The sequence below is a fragment of the Eptatretus burgeri genome, chromosome 2 (genome assembly GCF_056783735.1).
Source record: "Eptatretus burgeri isolate ZD-2024b chromosome 2, Ebu_testis_v1, whole genome shotgun sequence".
NCBI classification, from domain to species: Eukaryota; Metazoa; Chordata; class Myxini; order Myxiniformes; family Myxinidae; genus Eptatretus; species Eptatretus burgeri.
In genome coordinates, this window is record NC_140962.1 from 30884356 (window position 1) to 30906659 (window position 22304).

Here is a 22304-nt window from a genome sequence, read left to right on the forward strand (position 1 = left end):
GAACCGTTTATATTACATCCCGTAAAAGAGAACACGGATCGAAAAGACAATTTTTTTCGCTGCAAGCGGATGCCCGCGACCCCACAAAATTTGCTCGGCGACCCCACTTGAGGTCGCGCCCCTGGGTTTGAAAAACCAAGGGTGAGACGGTCAGTTTGGGGTTTGCACTGAAGCGTTTAAAAAGCAAGTTGCTTGACGGGCTCGCTCGGCCACTTTTGTCAGGCAAATTCACCATGGTCATGTATTTTTAAACGCCGATCCATGCCAATTTACCCAGCAGACATAGGGACGTTTGATGCTTTCCCGCTAGGGGTGCGGCAGTCTTTCAAGACATAACTGTAGAACGCACGCACACACGTGATTTTAAACAACAGAACATTGCAAAATGTACCTCCACAAGGCTTTAAGCTATTAAAGAATGATGTCTGTGAATTAAACAGAAAACTGCTGCTATATAATCCAACCCCATCCAGAAGCATCAAATACTCCCAAAGTTATGTACCTCCATGTAAATGGTATCCTTCGAAATCTTCTGCCCGCAACCATGAGGAGGAACCTTAGTCGCCGGAACAAGCTTGCAGCAAGAGTCTGGAACGGATGTGTTGGGTGCAGTACTGTTGGCCCACTTAGTGTTGCCGAACCAATCAGTGTAGTTTTCAGCCCCGCAGCATTGAAGCTACAGTGATTAAGAACAACAACACAAACACCACCATGAAATGGCATCATCTGTAAGGGTTACTGCGATTATCAAACAACAAAGATGCAAGCACAAGGTGATTAAACCTTTTTTTTTTTTCTTTCTTTTTTAATGATGTGCTGTTGAGATGTTGATCAGTGTCAGAGTATGCCACAACTTGGGAAAAAGATTAAATAAAAAAAAATCATTAAGGGAAATGGGTGGGGTCAAATTTATGAGGGATCCTCTCTCAAAATAGAAAATCTGAAAAATTTGACTTATATATTCCCCCTTCCTCACTCTCACCACATTCCATGCACTCCCATCCACCCCCCTCCCCCTTTTTTTCCTTTTCTCAGTTGAGCTTGTTGCTCTTATTCCCCTTCCTCTACCTATATATAGATATTATTACCTCTTCCACTCTCCCCTTCAGCTGCCACATTAAGACACGTAGCCAAGCAATAAAGAATTGCTTCTGAGATGTGGAGACCACCCAAACATTCTGTACAGCTTTCACACAAATGTTTCTCGAAATATTGAATATGAACAATGACTCAATTAAAAGATGACCATTTCCCCATTATTCATGTAAAAACGGACCTGCTTTCTCCTCCTTTAAAACATAAATAAATGAATGAATGAGTGAAGTTAAAGATCTGAACTGGACATACTTTCATTGACGGCCACAAGCCAAGCTTTGGATTACACAGATGTATAATGGACAAACTTCAAACTTCATTTCTTTTAAAAATAATAACAATAATAATAATAATAATAATAATAATAATAATAATTACTTGCACAAAGTTAATGACATTGGCAAGGATTTGATTTCCTTAATTCAAGTCAGTCGATATAAAACAGGAATAGAATGGGTTGTAAAACAAGAGGCCACAAAACTAGACCTCAGGGAAACGTACCTTCTTCTGCAGGTCATCCACAGCTTTCTTATCTTTGGGGTATTCCTTGATCACCGTATGTGCCTCCTCGATCAACTGCTTATGAATCTGCACATGGTATTAAGTAATTAAAGGTAAATAAATAAAGGCCAATGATCATCATTTCAAACAAAATACCCAGCTTTATTATTCCTGACCATCGAAGGTGTTGCAATGAACAGCTGTAAAATGAATGCTCTCGAGGACCTCAGTTCTCACCTTGTCCTTGAGGACGTAGGCAGCAATTCCAGAAGCCAGTTCGATTATGAAGATGATGAAGAGGATGACGGCAAACTGTCGGTTAAAAAATAAATAAATAAATATATACATCAAGACAGCCATCGCTGAAAATTGCAGTTGGCAACGATCAAACATGTAAATCAGCTCGAACATCCAAATATTCCTGGTAAAGATAACATTTCTTGCAACGCATTTGTTTTTGGAGGCGAGTTAAACTCGGAAAATGACGACGATCCGTCGTCCTTGAACACCAAGATAATTGGTTTACATCAACATATTCATAACATGTGCAGACAAAACATTTGTCAATGGTGGAAATTCGAACAGCGAAAAAAAACTTTTGAAGCAAACAAGAGGCAGGAAGCTGGAACCGGCAGAAGAAAAGGATGCTCACCGCAATGAAAACGAGAGCATCTCAAAATGCAAAGCTGGTCCATGTCTGCTTTGTACTCTAACTAAATTTCATCCCATCTGGTCGTCAATAATTATCTTACCCATCCTCCCACTCTTGGTTCTCTGAATTCTGTGGTGAGGATGTTTTTTGGGGGGGGGGCAGGGGGGGATTTTGTATACAATATCGAGGCTCTTATAAGAGCTAACGCACAGAATGTATAACAAAAGGAGCAAGAGACAAGAGGGGTAAGAGAGGAAAGCACAAAACAGTGGAGAACAGAGACATTATAAGATCTGTGGAAGGGAGAGGGATTGTGCGGGTAACACGGGGTAAACAAGATGGACATTACAGGGAATTTGAAGGTGGTCGGTTTGGGGTGGATTAACGAGGGTAGAAAACATCGTGGTTTTGGATGGGGGAAGATAAGAGATGGTGGTGGACAGCTGTTTTGAAGACCTGGAGGGATGAATGGGATTAAACGGAGTGTGGGAGTTTGTTCCAGTGGTGGGGAAAAAAAGAGGAATGAAAGAGTGAAGGTGAGCAGCGATTCGTGATTTTGGTAGTTTCACCAGAAGGGGATTACAGTGGCCCTTTAGCACTCTGCGGAAATATGGAGGGGACAAATCACAGACAAAGCGGGGTGGGGGGGGGAGGCCAGAGAGGAGAGGGTATAAATCAGAAAGACCACCGACCTGCCTGCGGTGAGAGAGTGAGAGACCCAAAGAATCAGCTTCATCGCGGGAGATACCAATGATCCAAAATGACATCATTTCCAGTGTGAAGCTGAGAAAGGTGAGAGGCGGGAGCACCAGCCCAGAGGGGAGAGTAGTACTCCATCAGGCTGTGGATAAAAGCTTTGTATGTGGTCAGGAGCTCAGGTGTGCCAAGGAAGGACTTTGCACGATGGAGGATGCCCAGATGGAGATTGGCTTTGAAGGCCAGCTTGGAAATGTGGGCTTTCCCAGGAAAGATCAAGGCACATATTGAGACCCAAAAGCTTGAATGGAAGGACTTCAAGAGGATTGTTGAGAATGTAGATGAGTGGGGGCGGGGGGCAGGGGGTTTCCAGACGGTCCTATCAGAGAGACACCATGAGAGTTTGAGATTTGTCAGGATTGAAAGCATTTTCCACGTGTTGGACAAGCTTGTGATTTTATCCAGCTCTGCAGAGAGTGAAGAGGCTGCTGCTTGCCAATCTGAAGGATGACAGATGTTACAGCAGAGGGTGGAGTCATCAGCAAAGATAGAGGATTTTCCAGAGTCGGAAAGATCATTGATGAAAACCAGAAAAAGCATAAGGGCCTAGAACACTGCCTTGAGGAACTCCAGCCTGGACAGGAAGAGGGGATGAGAGAGTTCCATTCAGTGCTACATATTGACTGCGACAGGAGAGGAAGTCTGCAAGCCATGAGTGGAGATTGCCGTGTATACCATAGGAAGAGAGTTTGGTGAGCAGAGCAGGGTGCCAGACCGTATCGAAAGCACACGATACGTCTAGGGCAATGGCTTTGATTCCATGTCTGGCATTGAGGACCTCCATCCATTGTTGGGGAAACAGCATATCCAGGGTAGAGTGACCTCGTCTGAATCCAAATTGATGGGACGGAAATCAAGCCATTGGAGAAGTGGAAGGATTTGATGTCAGAAGCGATGATGGATTCCATAACCATGCTGATGATTGGAAGAAAGTTGATTGGTCTGTAGTTGCAAGGATGTGTTTTTGCACCTTTATATGCAGAGTGGAAATGTTTGCTGATTTCCAAGCAGATGGCAGATGACCTTGAGCAAATGAGAGGGTGAATAGAACAGAGAGCGGGTGAGCAAGAGCAGCAAAGCTGATTTTAAGGACACGTGGGCTGATGCCGTCTGGATCGGTTGCAGAATCAGAGTCGAGTTTTGACACCAAGCTCTCTACCCTCTCGGCAGAAAAGGACACGAGAGTCCGGGAACAGCTGGATATGACTGGGAAAGGTGGTTACAGAAAGTGATGGGTTTGGGACACATGATTTAGAAGCAAACAGAGTTTAGAACATTCAGCCTTTTCACGTGCATTGTAAGCTGTGCAGCCATTTGAGGTAAGGGAAGGGATGGAGGGGGAACATACAGCAGAAACAGACTCAACCATATGCCACCAGGATTTGAAGGAGGGAGACAGATTTGACAGTTCAGACTTGAGATTAGAAAGATGTTTCCCGGCTCTCCTCAGGGTATGCCTGGTGTTTGCTTAATGGTTCGGGTGGCGGGCTTTGGATCCTAGGGTCCCGAGTTCAAATCCCGCTCAGCTGTTGAATTAATACCAGGTGGGGTTGACTCAGCCTGTCATCCTTCCGAGGTCGGTAAAATGAGTACCAGCTTGCTGGTATCCTGTGTCGGAGTGGCAACCCGTCCAGGATTGCACCCAATAGCCAAGGAGACTGCTTAAGCAGCACCAACGCTCTGCACAGAGTATGGTCCCAATCTTCTCCTCTCCTCTCCTCAGGGTAGACACATGTTCCAAGCTTTGTGGAAGAAACTGAGATTGCCTTCAGTTGGATTAGCCTTCCATGAGGCAAAGGCAAGTTATTTCAGGACAACTGCTTTGCCACAAGACTCAGTGTAACATGGGCAGGAGGAAGGGTGGGACAACTGAAGATGAGATGGGATAAATCTGTGCAAGAGAGAGAGCAAGTTTCTTTGAAAGAATTCCCAGGATGAGTTTATGCTGGAGAAAGTAGAGATGGGAGAAAAGCCTTGAAGTTTGATGGCTGCTTGAAGACCCTGCTAATCGGCCTGAGTGAAATGTGAGACTCGACAGTGCTGAGGTGGTTCTCTAATCATAGCCAGAGAGATGTCCACTTTGACAAGCATGTGGTCAGATGAACAGATTGGAGCAGAAGAAGAACAGCAGATATTTTAAGGGAAATTGGTCAAAATCAAACCCAGAAGAGATGGAGTACCGTTGGTTGAGATCCGGGTCAGGAAGTTCACAGATTGCATCAGTCTCAATGAGTCACAGAAGTCCTTTGCTGAAGTGCCATGGTAGATGAGAGAGGTACCCACACCCAGCCAACTGAAGTCACCACAGATGAGGAAGAGGGAGTTTAGATGAGTGGATGGAAGTTGGTCCATGTTTTCAGAGAGCGAGATGTAAATGGAGTCATCTCTGTTTGGTGGACGGTACAACACACATATAAACATGAGGTGGGAATGGAGGGAAAGCCATAGCCAGAGGTATTCCTTGGGGTGTGGGGGAGTGAGTGAGGAATCGAGTTTTTGATGAAGAGACCAACTCCGCCGCTCAGACGAGGCTCAGGTCTGTCATACCGAAGGAGGGAGTTACCGGGGAAAGGGAAAGATACTAAGGAGTCAGAGACATTTTGAAGGAGGAAAGTTTCTGTCAAGCAGATCATGTCTGGTTTGTCAGTGGTAACCTGTATGGAAAGATCTGTCATGTTTGAACAAAGGCTCTGGATATTTGAGGTCTTCACTGTTAAGGAAGAGGGAGGAGAGGAGGCTTTGAGTGCAGGGAAGGGGAGGGAAAGTGGATGGTAGGATGAGGGAGGAGGGGGGTTGGAGGTAGGGAGAGTTGTTGACAGTGTTTGGGGGATTGCAGAAGAGCTCGGGGAGAGGGCGGATGAGGAGGGAAAAGGCTCAGTCGTGATGGGATGAGGTACAGTGGAGAGTAATGAGAGGGGCAGAGGGGAAGATTGGAGGAGGTAGAGGAATGAATCTACTTGGAAATCAACCAGCGTCAGAGCATTACATAAAAAGGTGCAAAAACGGATCCCCTTAACTACAGCCCAATTATCTTATCCCATCATCAGCAAGGTCATGGAACCCATCATCGCAGTTGACATAAAATCATTCCTTTTTTCCAACAGCCTCATCTCAAATCATCAATTTGGATTCAGACCTGGTTACTCTACCTAGTGTAGTGGATAGTAGAAAAAAATCATGCAAATTATGATACAAGCATCAAATTTGGCATTTCTGTTCTGCAGGGCTTTCTGATCAAATCTGCCCGATTGGCCATTTGAAAATCCAAATTTTGAAAAAAAAAAAACTTCAAAGAAATTTGAAGTCACAGCTGGCTGAAATTCTTGAAGCGCAAGTGAACATCTCAGACAGAGAAGCAAGGGGAGATGCAGTCATCATTGATGGCTCAGCACTTATCAATGCCCTACCTCCATGCACTTCAAAGATATTGGATGACTATGCTAAAGAAGACATCATCCCAAAGGTGGAATCCTATGGTGCCAGGTACGAGAGGGTGGACGTAGTGTTTGATGTGTACAAGAAGTCAAGGTCGAAAAGGGGGCAAGGAATCAGAAGAAGAGTGACAGGAACCATTAAGACCCCAAGTAACTGGAGAAGCTTTCTTCGAGATGACAGCAACAAGACTGAGCTGTTTCACTTCCTTGCGGAAAAGATGTGTGAAGCACAGACAACAAGCAGTCATTGTCACAAAAGGAGATGCCATTAACAACACAAGGAAGTCACTGGATGCTGTGTCTCCATGTTGTCATGAAGAAGCTGACACTCGAATATTTGTACACGCCAGGGATGCAACGACGGATGGCAGCAAGTCCATTATCATTAAGGCTAATGACACGGACGTACTAGTCATAGCAATATCTGTACTGCCATCCTTACAGGAACTAGGTCTTGAGGACATGTGGATTGCCTTTGACCAAGGAGCCAAGGCACGATGGATTCCAGTCCATGAGGTAGTTTCTGCAATAGGGCCTGAGAAAGCTCGAGGGATCCCATACTTCCATGCGTTCACTGGATGTGACGTCGTGTCTGCCTTCCGTGGTAAAGGGAAGAAAACTGCATGGCAGACTTGGAACGTCTTTGATGATGTTTCTGAAACATTCCCTAATCTCAACCAGCATCCAACATTGATTCGTGATCTTGACTTTTTTGATGTTTCTTTTTTTTTTTTTTTTCAAATTTTTCAAAATTAGTATTTTCAAATGGCCAATCAGGCAGATTTGATTAGAATCTCCTGGAGAACAAATGTGCCAAATTTGATGCTTGTATCATCATTTGCACGATTCCTCTCAAAAATTGCTGTTATCTGCCCCACTAATCTTTGACACGCTGCTTCTACTCTCTCAACAATGGTGGAAGCCCTCAATGTCAGACACGTGATCAGGGCCATCTCCTCTCTGGACATATCTCAAGCTTCTGTTACAGTCTGGCATCCTGCCTTGATCTCCAAACTGTCTGCCTGTAGAATCTCCACTCTTGGATTGCTTACTTCCTTCACCCATGTAGACGTGTGGATCTCAACGGAACCCTTTCCTCTTCTCTCCCTGTCAAGGCTGGAGTACAACACGGCAGTGTTCTCAGCCCAATTTTATTCCTAATCTTTATCAATGTCACTGACTCTGGAAAATCCTCTTTATCTCTTTACTGATGACTCCACTCTCTGCCATGACATCTCATCCTTCTGACAGACAGAAGCAGCCTCTTCCCTCTCCTTAGACCTTGACAAAATTACAAACTGGTCAAACAATTTTCCTTATGCATCCATATTGTCTCCCCATTGCATTCTCCCTTACCCCTCGTCATTCCGCCTCAGACTACTTTCTCCCTCTGCCCTGCTGTTGTTTTTTTCCCCCCTTTCTCCTGATGTTCCCTTTATGTTGCATCCTGATTTGTTCTGCGTCATTGCTCCTTCACAAACCTAGACCATGTTTAAAAAATTGAATAAAAAAAAAAAATTCCAAGAAAAATAAATAAATCGATAAAATATATCTATCTATAATTCCAGCAATGTGTGTGTGTGTGTGTGTGTGTGTGTGTGTGTGTGTGTGTGTGTGTGTGTGTGTGTGTGTGTGTCTGCGACCGCTGTTTCTCGACAACCACTGGTCCGATCTCATTGAAACTTGCTATGTATATTGCTGGGGCCCTGTGGATGTGCCTTTTCAAGGTTTTATATTAATCGGACAAGTGGTTCCCAAGTTACGGCCATTTATTTACCAAACCAATGACAGGACACGGTGCTATGACATCACGATTGACGTCACAATTCTTTTTTTTTCTTGCACATACGGCAACGCTCGTATGGGCACGCGCGTACGGGCCCGCACTAGTATATTTAATGCACCAAAATTCACAGCATTTTTCAAGAACGTACCTCCCACGAATATCGGGGTCTGACGTAATGAAAATTATACGAACAAAATTATTAATTTTTCTCCATATTCTCATAATAAAGCTGTTGCAAAATTTGATGACAAAAGCTCAAATGGTACAAAAAATATATATTAATGGCCCAGACAGAAAAACACAAGTGATTGCAAAACCAAGTTTTCTGCTGCATGGGAGATGGGCTAATAAATTAAATAATTATTTATTGTTAATTTATGGACAGAGATTATAACTTATAAATTAAATATAATTATTTATTTTTAATTTATGGACAGAGATTATAATTTACAAGTTATAAATTAAATAATTATTTATTTTTTAATTTATGGACAAATTACAATTTATAAAAGATTATAATTTATGGACAGAGGACAGATGTGCAAAGCAATGACCCAAATTTATTCCAAACGTGCAACGACCTAATCATGGCTATATAAAATAAATCGCACAAAGCATCTGGGAAACCACACAGCAAATATTCAGGAAACAAAACCACGTGAGGTTGAAAAAATAAATGAAAGGAAGTCACGACAAACAAGCTCTCAAATACAAGTGCCCATGCTGACAGACAGTCTACAGCCGAACAAAGTGATCTTGATTAATATTTTGTATGTGGTTGTTGGTTGCATCATCGCTGGGAGCACGGTTGTGCCGCTGATGCGGTGGCCCCATTTCCAGTAAGCACATACTCATTTTGCTGACCTTGGAAAGATGATGCAGGCTGAGTCAACCCACCCGGTGTTAATTCAGTGGCCCAACAGGGGCTCAAACTCAAGACCCTGAGATCTTAAGCCAGCCACCTAAACCCTTGGCTTCTCATAATGATCATTAAAGATGTTTAAAAAAAAACAAAAATGTTCCAGGAATTCATACACAAAAAAAAAAAAATCATTATTTTGTTAATAATAGTCTATCAGCCATGGAGTTAATGATCATCCTTTGTAATTAAGTACTGGACTCCAGAAGTGGTAATCAGTCATACAAACCTCACGTGATACAATTTGTCACGACTTAAAAATAAATAAATAAATAAATAAATAAAAGAAGCAAAACTTGGTTGCAAGTTTGTGAACAATGTGTGCACAAGCCGCGGGTGTTTTCACAACAAGGATGGGTGCCAAATGCTGATAGCCCTGAACTCACCGTGGTCATCATGCAGTAGCTCTCCCGCTTAGCCCCACAGCAGCCAAAGAAGGAGACTATGAAGATCACAACGCCCACACCAATGATCACAAGTGGCGCTGTGTTCAGCATGTTTCCGGTAAACGTACTGATGGTGCCCATTTTGATCTGTACCAAAGCTCCCACAACAATGAGCCCCAGGCCGGACAGCTGCAAAGAGGATGGGAAATTCAAAAAAACAATCTCAAATGCTCTTTCCAAAACATTAATATTTTTATTCCTGCACAATACACCTTCCAGCCCATCATCTACATCAAGACGAAAATATTTCAGGATGGCAAACTATGTTACACACACACAATGCAGTGTTACTCGGAACGGATCAATCTCTCCTCGAGTATAACACATATATGGCATGGCACAGCCAAATGTACAGTTTAATCATATTATTCAACTGTGCATCCCCGATACAGGCCAAGCGTGGATTAAAGATACAATGTTTCCTCGGGCAAATGCATGGTTCCATCACAAGAGGTTAGGGGGGAAGAAGGAAGATCTAATCCTCAGTCAGACCATAGCATGATGAGATTCCTTATGAATTCCAACAGCACAGAAACAACCTGCTTCATCCCGTGTGTGTGTGTGTGTGTGTGTGTGTGTGTGTGTGTGTGTGTGTGTGTGTGTGTGTGTGTGTGTGTGTGTGTGTGTGTGTGTGTGTGTGTGTGTGTGTGTGTGTGTGTGTGTGTGTGTGTACTCATCGCCAAAAAGTATTGACACCCTTGCACTTTTTTCAAAGAATGCACCATTTCTTTCAGAAAATTGTTGAAATTAAATAATATTTTGGTATCCACAAATGCATTTCTTTGTTTTGCAGTGGAACAAAACAAAAAAGCTGAAATTTTATTACTAAATCTGAGGTTATTCCACACAGAAAGCATAAAATGGCCTGGACAATATTATTGGCACCTTCGAGAAGTTGTTCGAAATAATTTGATTTCAAGCAGGAGATTCTCCTTTACTTTGGAATTGAACTCACCTGTGGTGAGATGTAGGTGCCTGCAATGTAAAAATCACTTCTTCAACCAGTTTGAATCGAGAAAAGTAGTCATTCCTTTTGTGTCACTGTGTGGACCGCAATCAGCATGGAGAAAAGAAAGAAAATCAGAGAATTGTCTGAGGAGGTCAGATACAAGATTGTAGCCAAGCACGGACAATTCTCAAAGCTACAAGTCCATCTCTTGAGACCTCGATGTTCCTGTGTCCACCGTACACAATGTTATCAGGAAGTTTAAGGAAATGGCACTGCAGCCGACCTCCCTGGACGTGGCCGCAAGAGAAAACTTGCTTGAAGATTGCAGAAAAGGAGTGTTCGAATGGTGGAGAAAGCACCTCGATCAACTACCAAATAGATTCAAGCTCACCTTCAGACACAAGGAATGACAGTTTCAACTCACACCATCCGTCGCCAAATCAATGAAAGTGGGTTCTATGGTAGGAGGTCCAGCAGGATCCCACTTGAGAGAGAGAGAGAGAGAGAGAGAGAGAGAGCGAGAAAGAAAGAGAGAAAGAGAGAAAGAGAGAAAGAGAGAAAGAGAGAAAGAGAGAAAGAGAGACAGAGAGAAAGAGAGAAAGAGAGAAAGAGAGAAAGAGAGACAGAGAGACAGCGAGACAGAGAGACAGAGAGACAGAGAGACAGCGAGACAGCGAGACAGCGAGACAGCGAGACAGCGAGACAGCGAGACAGCGAGACAGCGAGACAGCGAGACAGAGAGACAGAGAGACAGAGAGACAGAGAGACAGAGAGACAGAGAGACAGAGAGACAGAGAGACAGAGAGACAGAGAGACAGAGAGACAGAGAGACAGAGAGACAGAGAGACAGAGAGACAGAGAGACAGAGAGACAGCGAGACAGAGAGACAGCGAGACAGCGAGACAGAGAGACAGAGAGACAGAGAGACAGAGAGACAGAGAGACAGAGAGACAGCGAGACAGAGAGACAGAGAGACAGAGAGACAGAGAGACAGAGAGACAGAGAGACAGAGAGACAGAGAGACAGAGAGACAGAGAGACAGAGAGACAGAGAGACAGCGAGACAGCGAGACAGCGAGACAGCGAGACAGCGAGACAGCGAGACAGCGAGACAGCGAGACAGCGAGACAGAGAGACAGAGAGACAGAGAGACAGAGAGACAGAGAGACAGAGAGACAGAGAGACAGAGAGACAGAGAGACAGAGAGACAGAGAGACAGAGAGACAGAGAGACAGAGAGACAGCGAGACAGCGAGACAGAGAGACAGAGAGACAGAGAAGAAAGCCTGACTGGAGTTTGCTAAAACATACCTGAACAAGCCAAAATCCTTCTGAGAGAATGTCCTGTGGACAGATGAGATCAAATTGGAGCTTTTTGGTGAAACACATCATCTCTATGTTTACAGAAAACAAAATGAAGCAGAAGCCTTCAAAGGAAAGAACACCATCCCTGCAGTCAAACATGGACGAGGTTCAGTGATGTTTTGAGGTTGCTGTGCTGCCTCTGGCACTGGGTGCCTTGAATGTGTACATGGCATCATGAAATCAGGAGATTACCAAGGCATTTTGGAGCACAATGTTCAACCCAGTGTCAGAAAGCTGGATCTCCATCGAAGATCATGGGTCTTACAGCAGGACAGTGACCCCAAACACACTTCAAAAAGCACCATAAATGGGTCAAGACAAAATGCTGGACTATTCTGAAGTGGTCAGCAATGAGTCCAGATCTAAATCCCATTGAACACCTGTGTGGAGATCTGAAAACAGCAGTTGGGAGAAGACACCCTTCAAATCTGGGAGAACTGGAGCAGTTTGCACAAGAAGAGTGAACCAAACTACCAGTAGCGAGGTGTAGTCTCGGGTCTCGGGTGTCAATATATCAAGTCTCGGGTGTCAATAATTTTGTCAAAGCTATTTATTTTTATTTTCTGATTTAAAAGGATATTTACTTACTGAATCCACACTTATCCTTGCATCCCAGTTGACCAAACTAGATCAGTTCCCCATCAAAAAGATAAAATGCATCCTGTACACTGTGGCATTCTCATAGAAATGTGGCTGCATTAAACAGGTGGTCATATAGCACATTTTACTGCAAAACATTTAGCTTTCCCTTCAAAAAGACCGGTTTCCTTACAATGCAGTTGCCGTACTCAACTTACTTGGAAATATTTATTCAAAAATGAAAAAAAAAGCATGGTGTTTAAGTCACTAGGAGAGGAAGGGAAAGGGGGAACACGGGAAAACACCAGCAGACACATTGAAGGTATGATGAAGCAAAATGGACTTTAGGTATTCCTACAGCTGAAGCAAACATCATCGAGATACGTGCCACCTTCGTTGGCAATATGCCGCCGAAACATTACACTTGTGTTGTCATTAATGCAGCACGTGATGGAGAATTCCTCGAATAGTTCGTACCATGTCGAGATAAATCCTTTCCTGCTGAAGGACATCGAGCCGGACCTCATATTGTTGAAATGGCAGAGTAGAGATGCATTGACAAAACAAACAACATTCAGTAGATCACATACCTCCGCCAAAATGAACAGTTTACTTTTTGCTTCCCAAAGATAGGCCGGATCTGGATCCGGATCTTCACCAAAATCTGATTGGCTTGTTCTTGTCACCGAACCAACTCATACACCTAGTTTTGTCAGAACTCGTCCACAACTTTATAAATATCATGCTACACCGCAAATTGTTTTTTGCCCGATTGCTCAATGGTGAAGATCACTTACAGAATTAAAAAAAAAATTCTCATATCCAAATCTTCAAAAGATCCAAGAATTCTTCCTTGTCAGACACCCAAGCTGTCCACCAAGATTCATCCCAATCCATCCATAACTTTTTGAAATATCGTACTATGTATTGGTTTTGGCCCCATCACCCAATGGTGAAGGATAAAATTGAAGATTTTAGAAATTTGACAAAGTTGTTGACGTTTGGCCGATGTTGACCTTACGACGTCAAAGATAGTTGGTTTACCAATTCAGTGATGCAAGATGTAAATCTTGTTCAAATTCCAAGTCAATCGGATGAAAAGTGACGATTTTAGAAATTTGACCTCAGCATGACCTTTGACCTCAAAAATCAATAGGCTTCTCAGTTGAGACTACCTCGACAACAAGGTAAAGTTTCATGATGATCGGTTTAGAAATGTAACCTGTAGGTGATTGACAAAGACAGACAGACAGAATAACAAGAAGACGACGTCGTACAGAGCACGATACTTGCAAAATCCATGAAACAAATCTGGCCCCAAAAATAATGGTTGAATTCAATGACCAAACATGCAAGTCCTCTTCAAATTTCAAGTGAATCTGATGAAAATTGACAATTTTAGAAATACAGCCTATGTTGACCTTTTGGCCAATGTTGACCTCAAAAATAATTGATGGTTGAATTCAGTGATCTGAAATACAAATCCTCTTCAAATTTCAAGTCAATTGGATGAAAATTGAGGATTTTAGAACTACCTCCTTAGTTGTTGACCTTTTGACCTCAAAAACAATGGGATTTTTCCTTATTACAAACTCTACCATGTGGTGGAGTTTTGTGAAGATCGGTTTAAATTGTGATTTGTAGATGATAAACAGACAAACAAAGAAACAGACAGAACCAGAAGGGCACTCGGGAGAGCGCATACCTCTGCCACGTAATGCCTGATCCATGAGAACACATCAGGCCCAATCAATACATTTTTGAAATATCATGCTATATATCGGTTTTGGCCCCATCTCTAATGGTCAAGAATCACTTTAAAAATTAAATCAGTCTCGTATCCAGATCCAGATTCGGATCTTCACCAAAATCAAATCAATTCGTTGTCGAAACACACCCAACGTGCCACCAAGTTTCATCCGAATCGTGCACAACTTTTTGAGACATCATGCACATAGACAGACAGACAGACAGACAAACAGGGGTGAAAACATCACCTCCATCCACGTTCAGTGTGGAGGTAACATATGAAGTTAGCGTTGATGGTATAAGAGTGCAATAAGATTTATGTAATCCAGTATTGCAAACAATCCAGGAACATTTAAACAGGGATGACTCTTACACAAGTCAATTTGCTATGTTGACAGTATTTCTATATAATAACAAAAAAAAGCTCACACGTCATTTTCCTCTGTTAGAGGTGAGATCATACAAAGCACCACATGTGACTTAGAAATCCAACACCATTAAAATACTTTCAGGGGGAAAAGGAAAGAAGAGCAAGGGGGGAAGAGGAGCAAGGGGGGGAAGAGGAGCAAGGGGGGGAAGAAAAGAGGGGCAAGGGTGGGAAAGAGGGGCAAGGGTGGGAAAGAGGGGCAAGGGTGGGAAAGAGGGGCAAGGGTGGGAAAGAGGGGCAAGGGTGGGAAAGAGGGGCAAGGGTGGGAAAGAGGGGCAAGGGTGGGAAAGAGCGGCAAGGGTGGGAAAGAGCGGCAAGGGTGGGAAAGAGGGGCAAGGGTGGGAAAGAGGAGCAAGGGTGGGAAAGAGGAGCAAGGGTGGGAAGAGGAGCAAGGGTGGGAAAGAGGAGCAAGGGTGGGAAGGAAAAGGAGCAAGGGTGGGGAGGAAAAGGAGCAAGTGTGGGGAGGAAAAGGAGCAAGGGTGGGGAGGAAAAGAGGGGCAAGGGTGGGAAAGAGGGGCAAGGGTGGGAAAGAGGGGCAAGGGTGGGAAAGAGGGGCAAGGGTGGGAAAGAGGGGCAAGGGTGGGAAAGAGGGGCAAGGGTGGGAAAGAGGGGCAAGGGTGGGAAAGAGGGGCAAGGGTGGGAAAGAGGGGCAAGGGTGGGAAAGAGGGGCAAGGGTGGGAAAGAGGGGCAAGGGTGGGAAAGAGGGGCAAGGGTGGGAAAGAGGGGCAAGGGTGGGAAAGAGGGGCAAGGGTGGGAAAGAGGGGCAAGGGTGGGAAAGAGGGGCAAGGGTGGGAAAGAGGGGAAAGGGTGGGAAAGAGGAGAAAGGGTGGGAAAGAGGGGAAAGGGTGGGAAAGAGGGGAAAGGGTGGGAAAGAGGGGAAAGGGTGGGAAAGAGGGGAAAGGGTGGGAAAGAGGGGAAAGGGTGGGAAAGAGGGGAAAGGGTGGGAAAGAGGGGAAAGGGTGGGAAAGAGGGGAAAGGGTGGGAAAGAGGGGAAAGGGTGGGAAAGAGGGGAAAGGGTGGGAAAGAGGGAAAGGGTGGGAAAGAGGGGCAAGGGGGGAGGAAAGAGGCGCAAGGGGAGGAAAGAGGCGCAAGGGGGGAGGAAAGAGGCGCAAGGGGGGAGGAAAGAGGCGCAAGGGGGAGGAAAGAGGCGCAAGGGGGAGGAAAGAGGCGCAAGGGGGAGGAAAGAGGCGCAAGGGGGAGGAAAGAGGCGCAAGGGGGGGAAGAGGCGCAAGGGGGGGAAGAGGCGCAAGGGGGGGAAAGAGGCGCAAGGGGGGGAAAGAGGCGCAAGGGGGGGGAAAGAGGCGCAAGGGGGGGGAAAGAGGCGCAAGGGGGGGGAAAGAGGCGCAAGGGGGGGAAAGAGGCGCAAGGGGGGGGGGGAAAGAGGCGCAAGGGGGGAGGAAAGAGGCGCAAGGGGGAGGAAAGAGGCGCAAGGGGGGAGGAAAGAGGCGCAAGGGGGAGGAAAGAGGCGCAAGGGGGAGGAAAGAGGAGCAAGGGGGAGGAAAGAGGCGCAGGGGGAGGAAAGAGGCGCAAGGGGGAGGAAAGAGGCGCAAGGGGGGAGGAAAGAGGCGCAAGGGGGAGGAAAGAGGAGCAAGGGGGAGGAAAGAGGCGCAAGGGGGGAAGAAAAGAGGGGCAAGGGTGGGAAAGAGGGGCAAGGGTGGGAAAGAGGGGCAAGGGTGGGAAAGAGGGGCAAGGGTGGGAAAGAGGGGCAAGGGTGGGAAAGAGGGGCAAGGGTGGGAAAGAGGGGCAAGGGTGGGAAAGAGGGGCAAGGGTGGGAAAGAGGGGCAAGGGTGGGAAAGAGGGGCAAGGGTGGGAAAGAGGGGCAAGGGTGGGAAAGAGGGGCAAGGGTGGGAAAGAGGGGCAAGGGTGGGAAAGAGGGGCAAGGGTGGGAAAGAGGGGCAAGGGTGGGAAAGAGGGGCAGGGGGGGGAAAGAGGGGCAGGGGGGGGAAGGAGGAGCAAGGGGGGGAAAGAGGGGCAGGGGTGGGAGGAGGAGCAAGGGTGGGAAGAGGAGCAAGGGGGGGGAGGAAAAGGAGCACGGGGGGGAGGAAAAGGAGCAAGGGGGAGGAAAAGAGGGGCAAGGGTGGGAAAGAGGGGCAAGGGTGGGAAAGAGGGGCAAGGGTGGGAAAGAGGGGCAAGGGTGGGAAAGAGGGGCAAGGGTGGGAAAGAGGGGCAAGGGTGGGAAAGAGGGGCAAGGGTGGGAAAGAGGGGCAAGGGTGGGAAAGAGGGGCAAGGGTGGGAGAGAGGGGCGAGGGTGGGAAAGAGGAGCAAGGGTGGGAAAGAGGAGCAAGGGTGGGAAAGAGGAGCAAGGGTGGGGAGGAAAAGGAGCAAGGGTGGGGAGGAAAAGGAGCAAGGGGGGAGGAAAAGAGGGGCAAGGGTGGGAAAGAGGGGCAAGGGTGGGAAAGAGGGGCAAGGGTGGGAAAGAGGGGCAAGGGTGGGAAAGAGGGGCAAGGGTGGGAAAGAGGGGCAAGGGTGGGAAAGAGGGGCAAGGGTGGGAAAGAGGGGCAAGGGTGGGATAGAGGGGCAAGGGTGGGAAAGAGGAGCAAGGGTGGGAAAGAGGAGCAAGGGTGGGAAGAGGAGCAAGGGTGGGAAGAGGAGCAAGGGTGGGGAGGAAAAGGAGCAAGGGGGGAGGAAAAGGAGCAAGGGGGGAGGAAAAGAGGGGCAAGGGTGGGAAAGAGGGGCAAGGGTGGGAAAGAGGGGCAAGGGTGGGAAAGAGGGGCAAGGGTGGGAAAGAGGGGCAAGGGTGGGAAAGAGGGGCAAGGGTGGGAAAGAGGGGCAAGGGTGGGAAAGAGGGGCAAGGGTGGGAAAGAGGGGCAAGGGTGGGAAAGAGGGGAAAGGGTGGGAAAGAGGGGAAAGGGTGGGAAAGAGGGGAAAGGGTGGGAAAGAGGGGAAAGGGTGGGAAAGAGGGGAAAGGGTGGGAAAGAGGGGAAAGGGTGGGAAAGAGGGGAAAGGGTGGGAAAGAGGGGAAAGGGTGGGAAAGAGGGGAAAGGGTGGGAAAGAGGGGAAAGGGTGGGAAAGAGGGGAAAGGGTGGGAAAGAGGGGAAAGGGTGGGAAAGAGGGGAAAGGGTGGGAAAGAGGGGAAAGGGTGGGAAAGAGGGGAAAGGGTGGGAAAGAGGGGAAAGGGTGGGAAAGAGGGGCAAGGGGGGAGGAAAGAGGGGCAAGGGGGGAGGAAAGAGGGGCAAGGGGGGAGGAAAGAGGCGCAAGGGGGGAGGAAAGAGGCGCAAGGGGGGGAGGAAGAGGCGCAAAGGGGGAGGGAAGAGGCGCAAGGGGGAGGGAAGAGGCGCAAGGGGGAGGGAAGAGGCGCAAGGGGGGAGGGAAGAGGCGCAAGGGGGAGGGAAGAGGCGCAAGGGGGAGGGAAGAGGCGCAAGGGGGGAGGGAAGAGGCGCAGGGGGGAAGAGGCGCAAGGGGGGGGGAAGAGGAGCAAGGGGGGGAAAGAGGCGCAAGGGGGAGGGAAAGAGGCGCAAGGGGGGAGGAAAGAGGCGCAAGGGGGGAGGAAAGAGGAGCAAGGGGGAGGAAAGAGGCGCAAGGGGGGAGGAAAGAGGAGCAAGGGGGAGGAAAGAGGCGCAAGGGGGAGGAAAGAGGCGCAAGGGGGAGGAAAGAGGCGCAAGGGGAGAGAAAGAGGCGCAAGGGGGGGAAAGAGGGACGCAAGGGGGGGGAAAGAGGGAGCAAGGGGGGGAAAGAGGCGCAAGGGGGGAGGAAAGAGGCGCAGGGGGAGGAAAGAGGCGCAAGGGGGAGGAAAGAGGGGCAAGGGGGAGGAAAAGAGGGCAAGGGGGGAGGTAAGAGGCGCAAGGGGGAGGAAAGAGGCGCAAAGGGGGAGGAAAGAGGCGCAAGGGGGAGGAAAGAGGCGCAAGGGGGAGGAAAGAGGCGCAAGGGGGAGGAAAGAGGCGCAAGGGGGGAGGAAAGAGGCGCAAGGGGGAGGAAAGAGGCGCAAGGGGGGAGGAAAGAGGCGCAAGGGGGGGAGGAAAGAGGCGCAAGGGGGAGGAAAGAGGCGCAAGGGGGAGGGAGGAAAGAGGCGCAAGGGGAGGAAAGAGGCGCAAGGGGGGAGGAAAGAGGCGCAGGGGGAGGAAAGAGGGCGCAAGGGGGAGGAAAGAGGCGCAAGGGGGAGGAAAGAGGCGCAAGGGGGAGGAAAGAGGCGCAAGGGGGAGGAAAGAGGCGCAAGGGGAGGAAAGAGGCGCAAGGGGGAGGAAAGAGGCGCAAGGGGGGAGGAAAGAGGCGCATGGGAGGAAAGAGGCGCAAGGGGGAGGAAAGAGGCGCAAGGGGGAGGAAAGAGAGCCAAGGGAGGAAAGAGGCCAAGGGGGGAGGAAAAGAGAAGGGGGAGGAAAAGAGGAAGGAGGAAAGAGTATAAGGGGAGGAAAAGAGGCGCAGAAGGAGGAAAGAGGCGCAAGGGGGGAGGAAAAAGAGGCACAAGGGGAGGAGGAAAGAGGCCAAGGGGGGAGGAAAAGAGGCAAGGAGGGAGGGAGTATAAGAGGGAGGAGGAAATTTATAAGGCTGGGAGGAAAGAGGCGCAAGGGGGGAGGAAAGAGGCATAAAGGGGGGAGGAAAGAGGCGCAAGGGGGGAGGAAAGAGTGAGAAGGGGAGGAAAGAGGATTATTAGGGGGAGGAAGAGAGGAAATTAAGGGGGAGGAAAGAGGCGCAAGGGGGAGGAAAGAGGCGCAAGAGGGAGGAAAGAGGCGCAAGGGGGAGGAAAGAGGCGCAAGGGGGAGGAAAGAGGCAAGAGGAAAGATAAAGGGGGAGGAAAAAATTTATAAGGGGACAAAGGGGGAGGAAAGAGGCCAAGGGGAGGAAGAGTCAGGGGGAGGAAAGAGGCGCAAGGGAGGAAAGAGGCGCAGAGAAGAGGGGAGGAAAAAATTATGAAAGAGGCGCAAGGGGGAGGAAAGAAGGGCGCAAGGGGGGAGGAAAGACACAAGGGGAGGAAAGAGGTATAAAGGGAGGAAAGAGGAGCAAGAGGAAAAGAGGCGCAAGGGGGGAAAAGAAATAAGAGGGGGAAAGAGAGTAAGGGGGGGGGAAAGAGGCGCAAGGGGGGGAAAGAGGCGCAAGGGGGGGGGAAAGAGGCGCAAGGGGGGGGAAGAGGCGCAAGGGGGGGGGAAGAGGGCGCAAGGGGGGGGAAGAGGCGCAAGGGGGGGGAAGAGGGCGCAAGGGGGGGAAAGAGGCGCAAGGGGGGAAAGAGGGGCAAGGGGGAGGAAAGAGGGGCAAGGGGGAGAAGAGGCGCAAGGGGAGGAAAGAGGAGACAGGGGGAGGAAAGAGGGGCAAGGGGGGAGGAAAGAGGCGCAAGGGGGAGGAAAGAGGCGCAAGAGAGAGAAAGAAGACAAGGGGAGGGAAAGAGGCGCAAGGGGAGGAAAGAGGCGCAAGGGGGAGGAAAAGAGGCGCAAGGGGGGAGGAAAGAGACGCAAGGGGGAGGAAAAGAGGCGCAAGAGGGGGAGGAAAAAGGGCGCAAGGGGGAGGAAAGAGGCGCAAGGGGGGAGGAAAGAGGCGCAAGGGGGGAGGAAAGAGGCGCAAGGGGGGAGGAAAGAGGCACAAGGGGGAGGAAAGAGGCGCAAAGGGGGAGGAAAGAGGCGCAAGGGGGAGGAAAGAGGCGCAAGGGGGAGGAAAGAGGCGCAAGGGGGGAGGAAGAGGCGCAAGGGGGAGGAAAGAGGCGCATGGGGAGGAAAAGAGGCGCAAGGGGGAGGAAAGAGGCGCAAGGGGGGAGGAAAGAGGGCGCAAGGGGAGGAAAGAGGCGCAAGGGGGAGGAAAGAGGCGCAAGGGAGGAAAAGAGGCGCAGAGGAAAGAGGCGCAAGGGGGAGGAAAAAGAGGCGCAAGGGGAGGAAAGAGGCGCAAGGGGGAGGGAAAGAGGCGCAAGGGGAGGAAAGAGGCGCAAGGGGAGGAAAGAGGCGCAAGGGGGGAGAAAGAGGCGCAAGGGGGAGGAAAGAGGGGCAAGGGGGGAGGAAAGAGGGGCAAGGGGGGAGGAAAGAGGCTAAGGGGGAGGAAAGAGGCGCAAGGGGAGGAAAGAGGCGCAAGGGGGGAGGAAAGAGGCGCAAGGGGGAGGAAAGAGGCGCAAGGGGGAGGAAAGAGGCGCAAGAGGGGGAGGAAAGAGGCGCAAGGGGGAGGAAAGAGGAGCAAGGGGGAGGAAAGAGGCGCAAGGGGGAGGAAAGAGGGGCAAGGGGGAGGAAAGAGGCTGCTGGGGAGGAAAGAGGCTACAGGGGAGGAAAGAGGCTAAGGGGGGAGGAAAAAGAGGTATAAAGGGGGAGGAAAGAAAATAAAGGAAAGAGGCTAAGGGGGAGGAAAGAGGCCAAGGGGGAGGAAAGAGGCTATAAGGAGGAAAGAGGCCAAGGGGAGGAAAGAGGCTAAGGGGGGAGGAAAGAGGCCATAAGGGGGAGGAAAGAGGCCATAAGGAAAGATAAGGAAAGAGGCCAAGGGGGAAGGAAAGAGGCCAAGGGGGAAGGAAAGAGGTGGGGAGGAAAGAGTATAAGGGGAGGAAAGAGGCATAAAGTGAGGAAAGAAGGCGAAGGGGGAGGAAAGAGGCGCCATGGGGGGAGGAAAGAGGCGCAAGGAGGAAAGAGGCGCAAGGGGGGAGGAAAGAGGCGCAAGGGGGAGGAAAGAGGCGCAAGGGGAAGGAAAGAGGCGCAAGGGGGAAGGAAAGAGGCGCAAGGGGGAAGGAAAGAGGCGCAAGGGGGAAGGAAAGAGGCGCAAGGGGGAAGGAAAGAGGCATTAAGGGGGAGGAAAGAGGCTAAGGGGGGAGGAAAAGAGGGGCAAGGGGGGAGGAAAGAGGCGCAAGGGGGGAGGAAAGAGGCGCAAGGGGGGAGGAAAGAGGCGCAAGGGGAGGAAAGAGGCGCAAGGGGGAGGAAAGAGGCGCAAGGGGGGAGGAAAGAGGGACAAGGGGGAGGGGAGCAAAGGGGGGGAGAGGAGCAAGGGGGAGGGGAAATTAGGGAGAAAAAAAGGACAGAGGAGAAAGGGTCACAAAAAGTGGGGGAGAGGAGGAGAGAGGGTGGGAGAGAAGAGAGGGTGAAGAGGAGAGGAGAAAAGGGGGATGAGAGAGGGAGAGAGACAGACTATTGGGGGGGGGGAGACGACGATGATGGGGGGTAGAGACAAGAGGGGAGGAGAGGAGGATGGCCATGCACGCTTGAGAATAAAAATCAACCACCAAACCTGCAAAGTGCTAATATAAACAATCAGAACTGTACCACATATAAAGATGACCTTAATATTAAAAATTCCAGGAGCACACAAGTTTACAAAATAGCGCATTCCTTCAATCCTCAAGTGCCAATGTCCATTTCATCATCAGACAACAGAGGGGTTTCTCCGATAACCACCCATTTCGTCCAGACAGAAATAATGTAATGTGCTCTTATAGTGGATGGACATTTCATAATGTATGGTGCAATCAAAGATGAGGTTTTTTTGAGAAGTTCTGAATTGCACAATTATGTATGGCTCATTATTACACCACCCAGTGAGACGTCATTGAGCAGGGTGAAAGGAAGTACTACATTTCATTCAAATGAGGCCTGGACGAGCAATTGGTGGATTGGATCTGAAAAAGGAACCACTTCTCATTCCTGGCTATGATGGAAGTGAGACAAGCTGAGAGCAGGATGCGTTTGACGCATCACCAACTTCCTCAAAGCAAGCACCTAACTGAACTGCCATTTTTCGGGGTTTGTTTTTTTGTTTT

The 22304-nt window shown here is 48.9% G+C and overlaps 1 protein-coding gene across 1 annotated transcript in view; it reads right to left on the bottom strand.

Moving 5' to 3' along the window:
• LOC147031729 (CD63 antigen-like) overlaps positions 1–22304 on the bottom strand; it is a 49511-nt gene that overhangs the window by 22319 nt on the left and 4888 nt on the right. Inside the window, exons 2-5 of the mRNA XM_085852678.1 lie at positions 9530–9718; positions 1834–1908; positions 1597–1683; positions 503–676 (exon numbers count right to left, since the gene is read on the bottom strand). Coding sequence (XP_085708804.1) covers positions 503–676; positions 1597–1683; positions 1834–1908; positions 9530–9718 — 525 coding nt within the window. The remainder of the gene's footprint in view (positions 1–502; positions 677–1596; positions 1684–1833; positions 1909–9529; positions 9719–22304) is intronic.